General features: G+C 48.5%; 1 protein-coding gene across 3 annotated transcripts in view; it reads left to right on the top strand.

Annotated features, from left to right (window-relative positions):
- Window positions 1-12,857, top strand: part of hacl1 (2-hydroxyacyl-CoA lyase 1) — a 147,618-nt gene that overhangs the window by 57,490 nt on the left and 77,271 nt on the right. For all 3 annotated transcript variants that reach the window (XM_068011713.1, XM_068011706.1, XM_068011697.1), the window contains one exon: window positions 10,069-10,204. In XM_068011713.1, coding sequence (XP_067867814.1) covers window positions 10,069-10,204 — 136 coding nt within the window. The remainder of the gene's footprint in view (window positions 1-10,068; window positions 10,205-12,857) is intronic.

Genomic DNA, 12,857 nt, shown 5'->3' with positions numbered 1-12,857 from the left:
TTTATTCTGACCCATTTTGATTCAATATATGGAGCTAATGGACAATTGTTTTGCTTGACTTGGTGTCCCCTTGTTCGGCCAAGTGATCATACTTTAACTTAAATGTATAAACATTCAGTGCAATACTGACTGAATACTGCAATGTTGGTGGTGCTGTCCTTAAAATATGTAAAACTGAGGTTTCATTTTTTTTTATTCATTCACGGGATGTGGGCGTCACTGGCCAGGACAGCATTTATTGCCCATCCCTAATTGCCCTTGAGAAGGTGGTGGTGAGCTGCCTTCTTGAACTGCTGCAGTCCATGTGGGGTAGGTACACCCACAGTGCTGTTAGGAAGGGAGTTCCAGGATTTTGACCCAGCGACAGTGAAGGAACGGCGATATAGTTCCAAGTCAGGATGGTGTGTGACTTGGAGGGGAACTTGCAGGTGGTGGTGTTCCCATGTATTTGCTGCCCTTGTCCTTCTAGTTGGTAGAGGTCGCGGGTTTGGAAGGTGCTGTCGAAGGAGCCTTGGTGCATTGCTGCAGTGCATTTTGTAGGTGGTACACACTGCTGCCACTGTGCGTCGGTGGTGGAGGGAGTGAATGTTTGTAGATGGGGTGCCAATCAAGCAGGCTGCTTTGTCCTGGATGGTGTCGAGCTTCTTGAGTGTTTTTGGAGCTGCACCCATCCAGGCAAGTGGAGAGTATTCCATCACACTGCTGACTTGTGCCTTGTAGATTGTGGACAGGCTTTGGGGAGTCAGGAGGTGAGTTACTTGCCTCAGGATTCCCAGCCTCTGACCTGCTCTTGTAGCCACGGTATTTATATGGCTACTCCAGTTCAGTTTTCGGTCAATGGTAGCCCCTCGGATGTTGATAGTGGGGGATTCAGTGATGGTAATGCCGTTGAATGTCAAGGGGAGATGGTTAGATTCTCTTTTGTTGGAGGTGGTCATTGCCTGACACTTGTGTGGCACGAATGTTACTTGCCACTTATCAGCCCAAGCCTGGATATTGTCCAGGTCTTGCTGCATTTCTACACAGACTGCTTCAGTATCTGAGGAGTTGCGAATGGTGCTGAACATTGTGCAATCATCAGCGAACATCCCCACTTCTGACCTTATTATTGAAGGAAGGTCATTGATGAAGCAGCTGAAGATGGTTGGGCCTAGGACACTACCCTGAGGTACTCATGCAGTGATGTCCTGGAGCTCAGATGATTGACCTCCAACAAACACAACCATCTTCCTTTGCGCTAGGTATGACTCCAGCCAGCGGAGGGTTTTCCCCCTGATTCCCATTGACCTCAGTTTTGCTAGAGCTCCTTGATGCCATACTCGGTCAAATGCTGCCTTGATGTCAAGGGCAGTCACTCTCACCTCACCTCTTGAGTTCAGCTCTTTTGTCCATGTTTGAACCAAGGCTGTAATGAGGTCAGGAGCTGAGTGGCCCTGGCGGAACCCAAACTGAGCATCACTGAGCAGGTTGTTGCTAAGCAAGTGCCGCTTGATGGCACTGTTGATGATGACTCCTTCCATCACTTTACTGATTGAGAGTAGGCTAATGGGGCGGTAGTTGGCTGGGTTGGACTTGTCCTGCTTTTTGTGTACAGGACATACCTGGGCAATTTTCCACATTGCAGGGTAGATGCCAGTGTTGTAGCTGTACTAAAACAGCTTGGCTAGGGGCGCGGCAAGTTCTGGAGCACAGGTCTTTAGTACTATTGCCGGAATATTGTCAGGGCCCATAGCTTTTGCAGTATCCAGTGCCTTCAGTCGTTTTTTGATATCACGTGGAGTGAATCGAATTGGCTGAAGTTTGGCATCTGTAATGCTGGGGACTTCAGGAGGAGGCCGACATGGATGGCCGAGATCTGCCTGTCAATGGATGGCATGGCCCTCAAAGGAAAGCAGGGAGATGTTCTGGTCGCCTAGCCAACGTTCCTGTGAACGGAAAGCATCAAGGAACATATTAACTGTCCGTTTAGCTCACTGCTGTTTCTGGATGTTGCTGCCATGTATGTCTCCATAACAGTGTATGCCAACAGTAATTTACTTTTTGAAGTGCTTTGAGATGCTTAAGCAGAAACAAGCACCATATAAATGCACTGGTTTCTTTATTCTTTCTGCATCTGTCATTGTGATATACATTTTGAAAACATAATTCCCTAAAGCCTTTGTGAGGATGTTTGAGAAAAAGAAAATGTGTTTGCCCTTTGGTTTATTTTCTTTATTTAACGGCTGATCATGTCATGGCATTGCTCGCTAGTAGTTTATGGTCTGATGCATCATTGTGTTGTATCATATACTATCACTAAAGCCGAAGGTGAGGAGTGTGAAGGGGACTGGGCATCAGGCACAGAATTATAATATTAAATCCATTTGACTTCAGGAGAAAGTGGAATTTTTCTTTCAGGCAAGTAATTCAGATAACACACTCAGCACAGTTAAAAGAGATTTATCATTTAATTAAAGGCAGTTACATACAAGTTGTGAGAATCTGCTTTCTACTTTTACTCAATGTACTCTTAAAAAAAAACCTCCAAGTGGGACCTCTGTTCGTAACTGAACCACTGCCTGTTAGCCCAATTTACAATAGAACTTCTTTGTTTAGTAGTGATAGCGACATGGAAAAATTGATGGTATCTGAGAGAAAACTTGTTTTCTTGAATAAAAGCAAAATATTGCAGATGCTAGAAATCTGAAAAAAAAAACAAAGCAGGACGATATAGATGGGCTGGTAAGATGGGCAGAGCAGTGACAAATGGAATTTAATCCTGAGAAGTGTGAGCTGAAGCATTTTGGGAGGACTAACAAGGCAAGGGAATATTCAATGGATGGTAGAACCCTAGGAAGTACAGAGGGTCAGAGGGACCTTGGTGTACTTGTCCATAGATCACTGAAGGCAGCAGCACAGATAGATAAGGTGGTTAGGAAGGCATGTGGGATACTTGCATTTATTAGCTGAAGCATAGAATATAAGAGCAGGGAGGTTATGATGGAACTGTATAAAACGCTAGTTAGGCTACAGCTGGAGTACTGTGTACAGTTCTGGGCACCACACTATAGGAAGGATGTGATTGCACTGGAGAGGGTGCAGAGGAGATTCACCAGGATGTTGCCTGGGCTGGAGTATTTCAGCTATGAAGGAAGACTGGATAAGCTCGGGTTGTATTCCTTGGAGCAGAGAATGCTGAGGGGGGACCTGATTGAGATATACAAAAATATGAGGGGCATTGATAGGTTAGATAGGAAGAAACTTTTTCCCTTATTGGAGGGGTCAATAACCGGGGGCATAGATTTAAGGTAAGGGGCAGGAGGTTTAGAGGGGATTTGAGGAAGAATGTTTTCACCCAGAGGGTGGTTGGAATCTGGAACACTCTGCCTGAAGGGGTGGTAGAGGCTGGAACCCTCACAACATTTAATAAGTATTTAGATGAGCACTGGAAACGCCATAGCATACATAGCTATGGGCCAAGTGCTGGAAAATGGGATTAGAATAGTTAGGTGCTTGATGGCCGCCACGGACGCGATGGGCCGAAGGGCCTGTTTCTGTGCTGTATAACTCTGAACAGGTCTGGCAGCATCTGTGGAGAGAGAAGCAGAGTTAAGAAAAATAGTCATATCTGACTTGAAACATAAACTCTGGGCTGAATTTTACTAACCCTCTGGTATCGGGGTCATGACAGGGTGGGGGGGCCTGGAAAATTCTTCCAGGAGAGGCCCGCGATGGCGAGATGGCCCCGCCGCATTTTACTGGCGGCGGCAAGGCCTCAGTGCGACCCCCCCCCCGTCTTCATTTTAATTCAGAGTTCCAAGGCGTGACACTGGTGGGGAGGGGGGAGGGGTGTAATTATCAGGCTGGTGGGAGGGGGAAGCAGGGAAAACACTTTGTATTGGCTGAGGGGATGGTGGAAAGGGGTTGAAGGGCAAAGGAAACGAGGTTTGGGTTGGAAATAAAGTTTATTTTGGTTCGATATGCCCAAAGACAAACATTGTTGTTGGGGGTGGGGGATGGGATGGTGGGAAAGGGCCTCCAGCTTTTATTAAATTTTTTCAGGACACTGTCACTAATGTGCCTTTAAAAAATCATATTTCTTCTGAGAGCTTGATGCCCTTTAAAAATGGCGCCAGCGCCTGCATGATGGCGCCGGCTGCCGTTGCCAGGGATGGAGCGGCTGCCCCCTCTACATCATCGGGGGTGACCGCTCTGCCCCCTCAAATTAAATGAACTCCCGCGCGGAATGTCGCAGGGGCTCAGCATGGGCGGACCGCCAAGATCAGAGCGCACCGTCGCAATGAGAGGTGCGTTAGTAAAATTCAGGCCTCTGTTTCTTTCTCTGTAGATGCTGCCAGACCCGCTGAGTATTTCCCGCACTTTTGTTTTCTTGAATTTGATTTCCATTCAGATTATTATGGGATGGATTTTCCTCGCAGCGGGCGAAAGAAATGGCGACCCACACGTATGGGCTGCGTGCGGCCACGCCACGGAAGCTCATTTAAATATGCAGGGTGGCTGCCCCCCCACCCAATCATGTGGTGGGAGCGGCCTTGGCGATGCCGTGAATGGCGTGAGCAGTTTCTGCGCAGGCGTGGTGCCATTTTTAAAGGGCTGCCAGCCCTGCTCAGAGAATGCAGAGTTGTCCCCATCCTCTCCCCTGTCCCCCCACGACCCTAAAAATAAATGTTTGGCCCATTCTCCGCCCCCCCCCACCCCTCCCCCCCCAACCGAATACACTGCAATTGCAGAGTTGACCCCTTCTCCCCCTCCAACTGCACAAATGCAGAGGTCACCCCTTCCTCCTCCCCCGCTCCCCAACTAAAAATGCAGATTTGACCCCGTTTCCGCCCCCCGCCCCCTCTACACTAAAAATATCTGATCCCCCATCCCCTACCTCGGTGGCGCTAGCTTTCCCTGGACGGGAAAGTGAAGACCCGTGAGTGTCGCTCGTTGCACTGAAGATCCGAAACCGGCGTTAACAACGCGGGGAATTGGATTTAATGTATGCGTAAAGTTAATTTCAAATTTAAAGTCTGTTCCTGTCGCCGAGCGGCGGGGATCCGCCACGGAGCCTCACTGCTGCTGGGAAGATTGGGCCCGGCAATCCTAACGTCAGGCTCCATGGCAGGCCGCTGCGATCATCCGGCACCACCCCCCCCCGCCACCCTGGAGCCCAATGTTGGGAGCTCAACAAAATTCAGCCCTATATGTGGGAGCTTTTTTTGTTTGTTGATTTTAAAAAAGAGTCGGGTGATACTGGCCATTCACAGCATGTTATATCGTCTGCTTTGTCCCTTCCACTTTGAACAGGAGGTGGCAGCAGCATTCTGAATTATATGCTGCACAACTGTTGCATGCTGGGAATTGTAGTCTGCCTCCCTGTCCAAAGTCGAATGGTACAAGTCTCAGGAAGGTAACAAAACGCAAACTCCAGGTCCCAAAGGGAGAGGGCAACATGTGGAGAGAAACACAGATGTTCCAAGAACAGAACGAGTCAGATATGAGCAAACTGACAAATTTTTTGTGATTTTAATTTATCAGAGTTTTTTAAATATAAAAATCCTTGAACCTGTTGTCACCTCCCATGCTCAGCTTTCCCAGAACCCCAGGTTTGAATCCCTCCAATCACGTTTCCACCACTGCAACAGTATTGAAACGGCTCTTAGCAAGGTCGCAAATGGCATCCTATATGACTGATGGTGTTAAACTATGCCTCCTCATCCCTGTCAACCTGTTTGCAGCCTTTGGCATGGTTGACCACACCACCCTCCTCCAATGCCTTCCCTCCATCATCCAGCTAAGTGGGACTGCACTCACCTGCTTCCATTCTTATCTGTCCAGTCATAACCAGAGCTTTCACTGCAATTACTTCTCTTTCTGCCCCCCTACCTCTAAGGTTCTAACCTTGGCCCACTCTTATTTCTCATCTTCGCCTCGCCAACATCTTCCATAAACATGTCAGGTTCTACATGTACCCTGACAGCACCCAAGTCTACCTCACCACCATATCCCTGGACCTCTCCACTGTCTCAGTTGTCAGACTGCTTGTCCAATATCCCGTATCCCAAATATTTCCTCCATCTAAATATTGGTCCACGTGACAAACTCTGTTCCCTAGCCAGACTCCATCACTCTCCCTGGCAACTGTCTGAGACTGAACCAAACTGTTTGCATCCTTGGTGTCATATTTGACCTTGAGATGAGCTGCAGACCACATAACTGCGCCATCACTAAGACTGCCTGTATCCACCTATATAACATTGCACAACACTGCTCCTGCGTCATCTTAACTGCTGCTGGAACCCCCATCTATGCCTTTGTTACCTCTAGACCTGACTATTCCAACACATTTCAGCCCATCTTCCACTCTCCATAAACTTGACCGAATCCAAAACTCTGCTAACCATATTCCAAGTCCCGTTCACCTATCATTCCTGTGTTCACTGACTTAAGTTGACTCTACGTTGAGCAACGCTTTGATTTAAAAATTCTCAGTTGTTTTCAAATCCCTCCTTGGCCTCGCCTGTTCCTATCTCTGTAACCTCCTCCAGCCCTACAACCCTCATCAGAATTATGGTGAAAGATCACGGACCTGAAATGTTAACTGTGTTTCTCTTGCTACAGATGCTGCCAGACCTGTTGAGTGTTTCCAACATTTTCTGTTTTTTATTCTTTTAGTGGATAGTCCTTGTCACCCAGTATCCATCCTTGAAGGCGCGCAGGGGACCTGAAAAGGTTGGGCACCTGGGACTGCCTCAGTATGTAGTGTCATGGCACCTTCCTGGGAATCTTGCACAGACCTGAAAGATCTGTTTGCATTGGTCACAGATCAGTTAAACATTGAGGGAGCAGAAGCTCTTCCTGTTGATGAAGGCCACTGCCTGGTCCATGGGAGCCTTGATGGCCACATGCATGCAGTCGATGACATCCTGCACCTGGGGGAATCCAGTATTGACCCTGAATCCTATAGCCCTCTCAGCCTGACTGTCCGGATTGGTGTGGAAGCCCACATACTGGCTGGCTCTCTTGAACATGGTATTGGTAACAATCTTGATGCAGTGATGAGCTGCAGATTGGGAGATCCCACAGATATGTCCAGAAGATCCCTGAAATGATCCTGAGGCATAGAAATTCAGCTCGACAGTGACCTTCAACGCCAGAGGCTTTGTGCGTCCGTAACTTCTGTCAAGAAAACATACTATGCTGAATGAGGATTTTTAATTCATCGGTTGGAAACCTACATTAAACCTTTAAAAATCTGGCAGCCAAGATGGCCACCACAATTTGCATTGCAATACCTCACATTCCAGGACATCGAAGTGGAGACGCATGTCATCCAGGGCAATGGCTGGAATTTTAGGCCCCCCCCCCCTCCCAAAGTGCGGAAGGTGGTGGGGCGAGTGTGTAAAATTGATTGGGAGGCTTGGGGGGCCCTTCCCGACCTGCTCCTGTCTCCGCAGCCAATTTACGCAGGGCGGCGGCAGCGAAAAACGGCACGCCCGCCCAGGCCAATCAAGACCCTTAAGTGGCCACTTAACGGCTACTTAAGGGCCTCTGCCCACCGCCACGGGGATTTTACCCGTGGCCGGTCAGGCAGCCGGGGCCTGACAGAAGCCGCCTGACAGAAGTAGATGGCTCTCTGACAGCCTGGGGGGGGTGGGGGGTGCCCTCATGATCAGGCACCCTGTGCCCGACGGTGGGCCACCCCTGTTGCCCCAACCACCCCCAGCACGCCCCCATCCCCCCCCCCCCCACCCCCCCAGTCGACCACCCTTGCCTCGCCGGGGCCAGACTGATCACCCCCAACGAGTCATCACAGACGTATCTTGGTTCCGGGGCTCCCCGACATCATCTTGAGGAAGTTGGGTTGCAGGCCCAGCAGTGGCCACTGCTCCCGGTGGTGCTACTGGGACAGAGAGCTGTGCTGGCAGCACCGTTAGGCGGGCCTTCCTGCCTCAATGAGGTGGAAGTTCCCCCTCAGACTAATTAAAGGCCTGGGAACCGCTAAATGCGGATCGGATCCCCAGGCCAGGCGGAGGCGGGTTTACCACCGACTTTTCAGTTGGTGGATGGCTCCTGTCCGCCAAGGGTTAAATTTCGGACTATGGCTTGAACAGTTGAGTAAATTATCTAGGATCACCCTCATTAGCAGGACATTGCAAGCCATCTTGGAGCATTCACCCATACCTCCAGAGAGTAAACATTGAAACAATACAACCCGAGAGAGATTTGGGATTCTTAGACTTTGGACCTCATTAAACAAAAAAAAGGTACTGAGAGAACCATGTGACAGTCTCCCCAGTCTGTGTGAACTTGCAGTTTTTTTTTGTCATACACATCAGACAAGCTTTGAGAGCTAATCAGTGCAAGACCCCGGTGGGGCTCTCTCTCTCTCTCTCTCTCTCCAGATAACATTGCAAGTTTTTGAAATTTGTCTGCGACTGCAGAACATCCAAAGCTTTCATCGCTGTAGACAGACCCCCCAAAGAGAAAACCACCTACATCACTGTCTCCAAGAAAATCCAGAACCAGCTGTACCAGCTGCAGGTGCACTCCTACCAGCCAGAGACTTCAGAACCACGAATTTATCTGCAAGACAACTGAATCACCAGATCCTACAGACTCTATTATTTTTATTTGTTATGGACTCTAATCCAACCAAATTTCTTCATCACTCTGTAACCTATTTGTGTGTATGTGTGTGTGTGTAAGTTGGAGCTTAGTTTTATTATTTTACTTAGATCGGGTTTCGATTTTAAATACAATAAAACTAACCTCTTTCTTGTTGAAACTCAAGAAAACCAGTCTGGTTCTTTTATAATCATAGCACGTAAAGGGTTAAACAGTCACTGAATTGGTAAGCACATCTACATTTCAAAAAGGAATAAACCCTGCGGCGGTCAAATAAAGAGAAGGACAAGAGGGGAGCCTTTTGACCACCCCCCCCCCCCCCCTCCCCATCACCTGATCGTAACACTTCTCATTGGGCTCAGTTGCTCCTCCATTAAGGCACACAGCTCAGTGACTGCCTCCCTGGAGAGGCGCAGTCTTCAATGGCACTGCTACTCTGACAGTTGCAGGAAGCTGAGCCTCTGACGGTAGACACTCTCTGGTGGGTAGCGTTGTCTGCATGCGAGGCTGTTTGCGTGCCCCTCTGTGCCCTCCTCATCTGTGCCCCCTTTCACGCTCATGATCCTGGTATCCCTCTGGGTGCTGCAGCCCATGCCCTGTGGCTGCAGCTCTCTCCCTCTCTGATGCTCCTCTGCATTGGAGCTCTCAAAGCCTGAGTGAATGAGCCCCATGGCAAATTGCTGCATTGAAGTCTCTGGGCCTCCAACCCCCCCCACCCCCCCTACTCTGTATTTGCAAGTGCCAAGTCAGAGAGGTCACTTCACCAGAACACCTCTGCTATGTCAGCCAAGTTTGTCTTGGCTCCTGATTTCTACTGCTGCTGTCTTCTCAGTATCCCCTTCCCTACCAAGCCACGCTACCTCCCACAATGGCTGCCAACTGCAACCAACAGTGACCTTCCGCTGAGGTTCTGCCTTGTTATAGCTGGCGAGGCTCTGAAGCTCCATTGTTCTTGTGTGCCCCATGTAAAATGGAAAAAAACTGTTAAAATCGCAGTTAATTGCCCGTTAACAGGCTTAATTACCTTCCTGCCATGTTCTAGCGTGACCTCCTCCCACTAGCCTAGCTGCATCTGGTAATATCTATCCACTCACAATTTAAACACATTGGGCTTCCCTCCCGATGCTTTTCGCCACCATTTTACCACCCGTCCCGCCTCCCTGCCCGCCTCCAAAGCCCCGAGGAAATCCCGGCCTATGATTCCACACCAAATTGATTTAAAGACGTTCTTTATTAATCTTAAGGAAATTATAAATTGCATTGATTCTATAATATATAGAGAGGAGCTACTGCGTCAACAAATTAATATGAAGGTCTGAAGGCCACAGAATATAGGATTAATAGTCAATGATTCTGGGAATTATAGTAAGATATATTCTTTCTCGGTTTTATTGGAAGCGTTTGTTCCTGGATGCAGACATGAGATGATCGATATGTTGCCTTTATTTCTTAAAGGTGCTGCCTATTCTCGTGCTGAAGATAATATCAGAAAGCTTGTAAACATGTTGGGACTGCCATTTCTGCCTACTCCAATGGGGAAAGGTGTGGTACCTGACAACCATCTAAACTGTGTCTCTGCAGCCAGGTCCAGGTCAGTATCAGACAGAAAGCTGATGTTTGTTTCAATTCACTTCAACTCTGGGCACTACATTTCAAATATTGAGGGATCTAACAACACTTCATTTTTAAGCTTAGTTCAATTTCCATTTGCTGTGTGCAGAAATACTAATGCAAATGTCTTTTCCCATAAATTGTATGCTTCATTACGCTACTATTCATCAACCACTTGCTGTTACTAAAACCCTTCATTGTCATCAGACTGCAACATCTTCAGCATTACCCTATTTACTTTAGGTTTCTATTCATCTCTCAATTCTACGACGACTCGATTATATATCTTCCCCATCAAGCCACATTAAGGCTGCCAGACTAACGCTATCCTTTACAGCTCTTTCTATGGGATGTACAATGATCAGTATCTTTGAAGAAAACTGTTTGACTTCTGAGAACCATAATGTAACAAAGCTGTGTGTGCATGTGCCTGGTATGCACTTTCTGTAAGCACCATGATTAATTCCTGTAACATTGCCCCCTGTAATGCTTTGTTTATTAACACTAGTTGTTATAAAGTAATGCATGCTCCATGTGAACAATGCTATGGGAGATCTGCTAGTAATAAGTTAAGTCTTGTGTATGTGCACAAAGGACTGTATCTTATTGCACAGGAAGGGCTCCTGGCGCCAGGCGAAAAGGCAAAGGGAACCCCACCTCAGCCTGTCAAAGCCCCCCCAGGCACAATCTACCGGTACTCAGGCTCTTAAATGCCCAGCACCAGGATCCCCGTCCCTTTAAATGCAGGGATCCCACCATGAAGAACCGGCCAATCACAGGGCCAGCAGCTCAGTAGTATCAGCCATCGGGAGAGGTGGCCACTGCTGGTACTGCAAGTGGCCTTGAACCCAGGCCCAGCGCTGGAGTCCAGATCCAAGGTGAGTGAGGCGGGGTTGCCAGGGCGAAACTGGCAGGCTCCAGTGATGGGGTGGAGGGCGGTGGTAGGGGAGTTAACGTAATTGGAAATTTTCCTGGTGGGCGCCCTCCATGGGCAATAGATTGTCTATGGAGGAGGCGCCCCCTCCCAAGCCCACAGGGAGGTCGCTTCATTTTACTGGGTGCCCTCCCCTCATCGCGGAGGCCTTCCCCCCCACCCGCCGCTGGTTAAATCCCAGTGGTGGTAGGAAGTGACTTTTAAGTGGCCGGTAATAGGCCACGTAAGGCCTCAAGTGGCCGCTGGGCCGGGAGGCTGTCGTCGATTTATCCCGCCCCCAACAAAATTGCTTTGCGCCGGCCACCTCGCCCCCACCTCCCATCGCAATTCCATGGGCTCCCCCACCCCCCTGCCTCTGAATCCATCTCGGGGTGGGGGGGGGGGCCCATAAAATTCAGCTTAACTAACAGTTACTTCCTGTAACTTTATGTTCCATAATACTATTTCCATTTTCCCACACTATTCTTATACTTCAGTTGTTCTATTTATTTACTTCAATGTCTTTCAGTACAGATTCAGTCCTCTTGGTTGAGTCTTCAAGCTCGGTGGCTGTATGATAATTTATTGTTTATACTTATCCGTGATCCACCCCAGCATTTCCTTTCCCAGCACTATCTCCCGGGTCTGCCTCCCCTGGTTCTTCCCGCTCATTCTCCTGCCTGTCGTTCATTGCTATGACTGCTACACCTCCCTCTGCCCTTATTTGCTGCAGCTATACACTGTCCATTACAATCTGGAGCTTTAGGCTCCCCACTACAACCCCCACATCCACCTTTCATCAGACCTCTTTCCCTATGTTGCCTCTCTGCTGATTTCGCAGCACTGAGCAGGGAACTGGCACTGAGTATTTTAATTGGACCTCTCACCAGGCATAGCTGTGTTTGTGCCTTTTGAGCCATTATTGCGTTTTATAAAATACGTACTGTACTTTGGAATCTGTGGTGCGTGGGTAGAGATAGAGATCTGAGTGAAGGGGTATGTTTAATCATGGGTCCAAGTGTGGGAGGGGTTTTGAAAGAAGGTGAAATCTCTTTGGGCGATTAACTGTTCCTCCCGTGTTTTTTTTCAAATTTACTCCACCTCTTTCCCACAACATTAGAACATAGAACATAGAACAGTACAGCACAGTACAGGCCCTTCGGCCCACGACGTTGTGCCGAACCTTTAACCTACTCTAAGATCAAACTAGCTACCCACCCTTCATTCTACTATCATCCATGTACCTATCCAAGAGTCGCTTAAATGCCCCTAATGTATCTGCTTCTACCACCACCGCTGGCAGCGCATTCCACGCACCCACCACTCTCTGTGTAAAGAACCTACCTCTGACATCTCCCCGAAACCTTCCTCCAATCACCTTAAAATTATGCCCTCTGGTGATAGCCCTTTCCACCCTGGGAAAAAGTCTCTGACTATCCACTCTATCTATGCCTCTCATCACCTTGTACCCCTCTACCAAGTCACCTCTCATCCTTCTTCGCTCCAATGAGAAAAGCCCTAGCTCCCTCAATCTTTCTTCGTAGGACATGCCCTCCAGTCCAGGCAGCATCCTGGTAAATCTCCTCTGCACCCTCTCTAAAGCTTCCACATCCTTCCTATAATGAGGCGACCAGAACTGAACACAATATTCCAAGTGTGGTCGAACCAGGGCCTTATAGAGCTGCAGCATAACCTCGCGGCTCTTAAACTCAATCCCCCT

Source organism: Heterodontus francisci, chromosome 2 (genome assembly GCF_036365525.1).
Source record: "Heterodontus francisci isolate sHetFra1 chromosome 2, sHetFra1.hap1, whole genome shotgun sequence".
In the NCBI taxonomy this organism is placed as follows: Eukaryota; Metazoa; Chordata; class Chondrichthyes; order Heterodontiformes; family Heterodontidae; genus Heterodontus; species Heterodontus francisci.
This window is presented reverse-complemented; position numbering and strand designations above follow the sequence as displayed.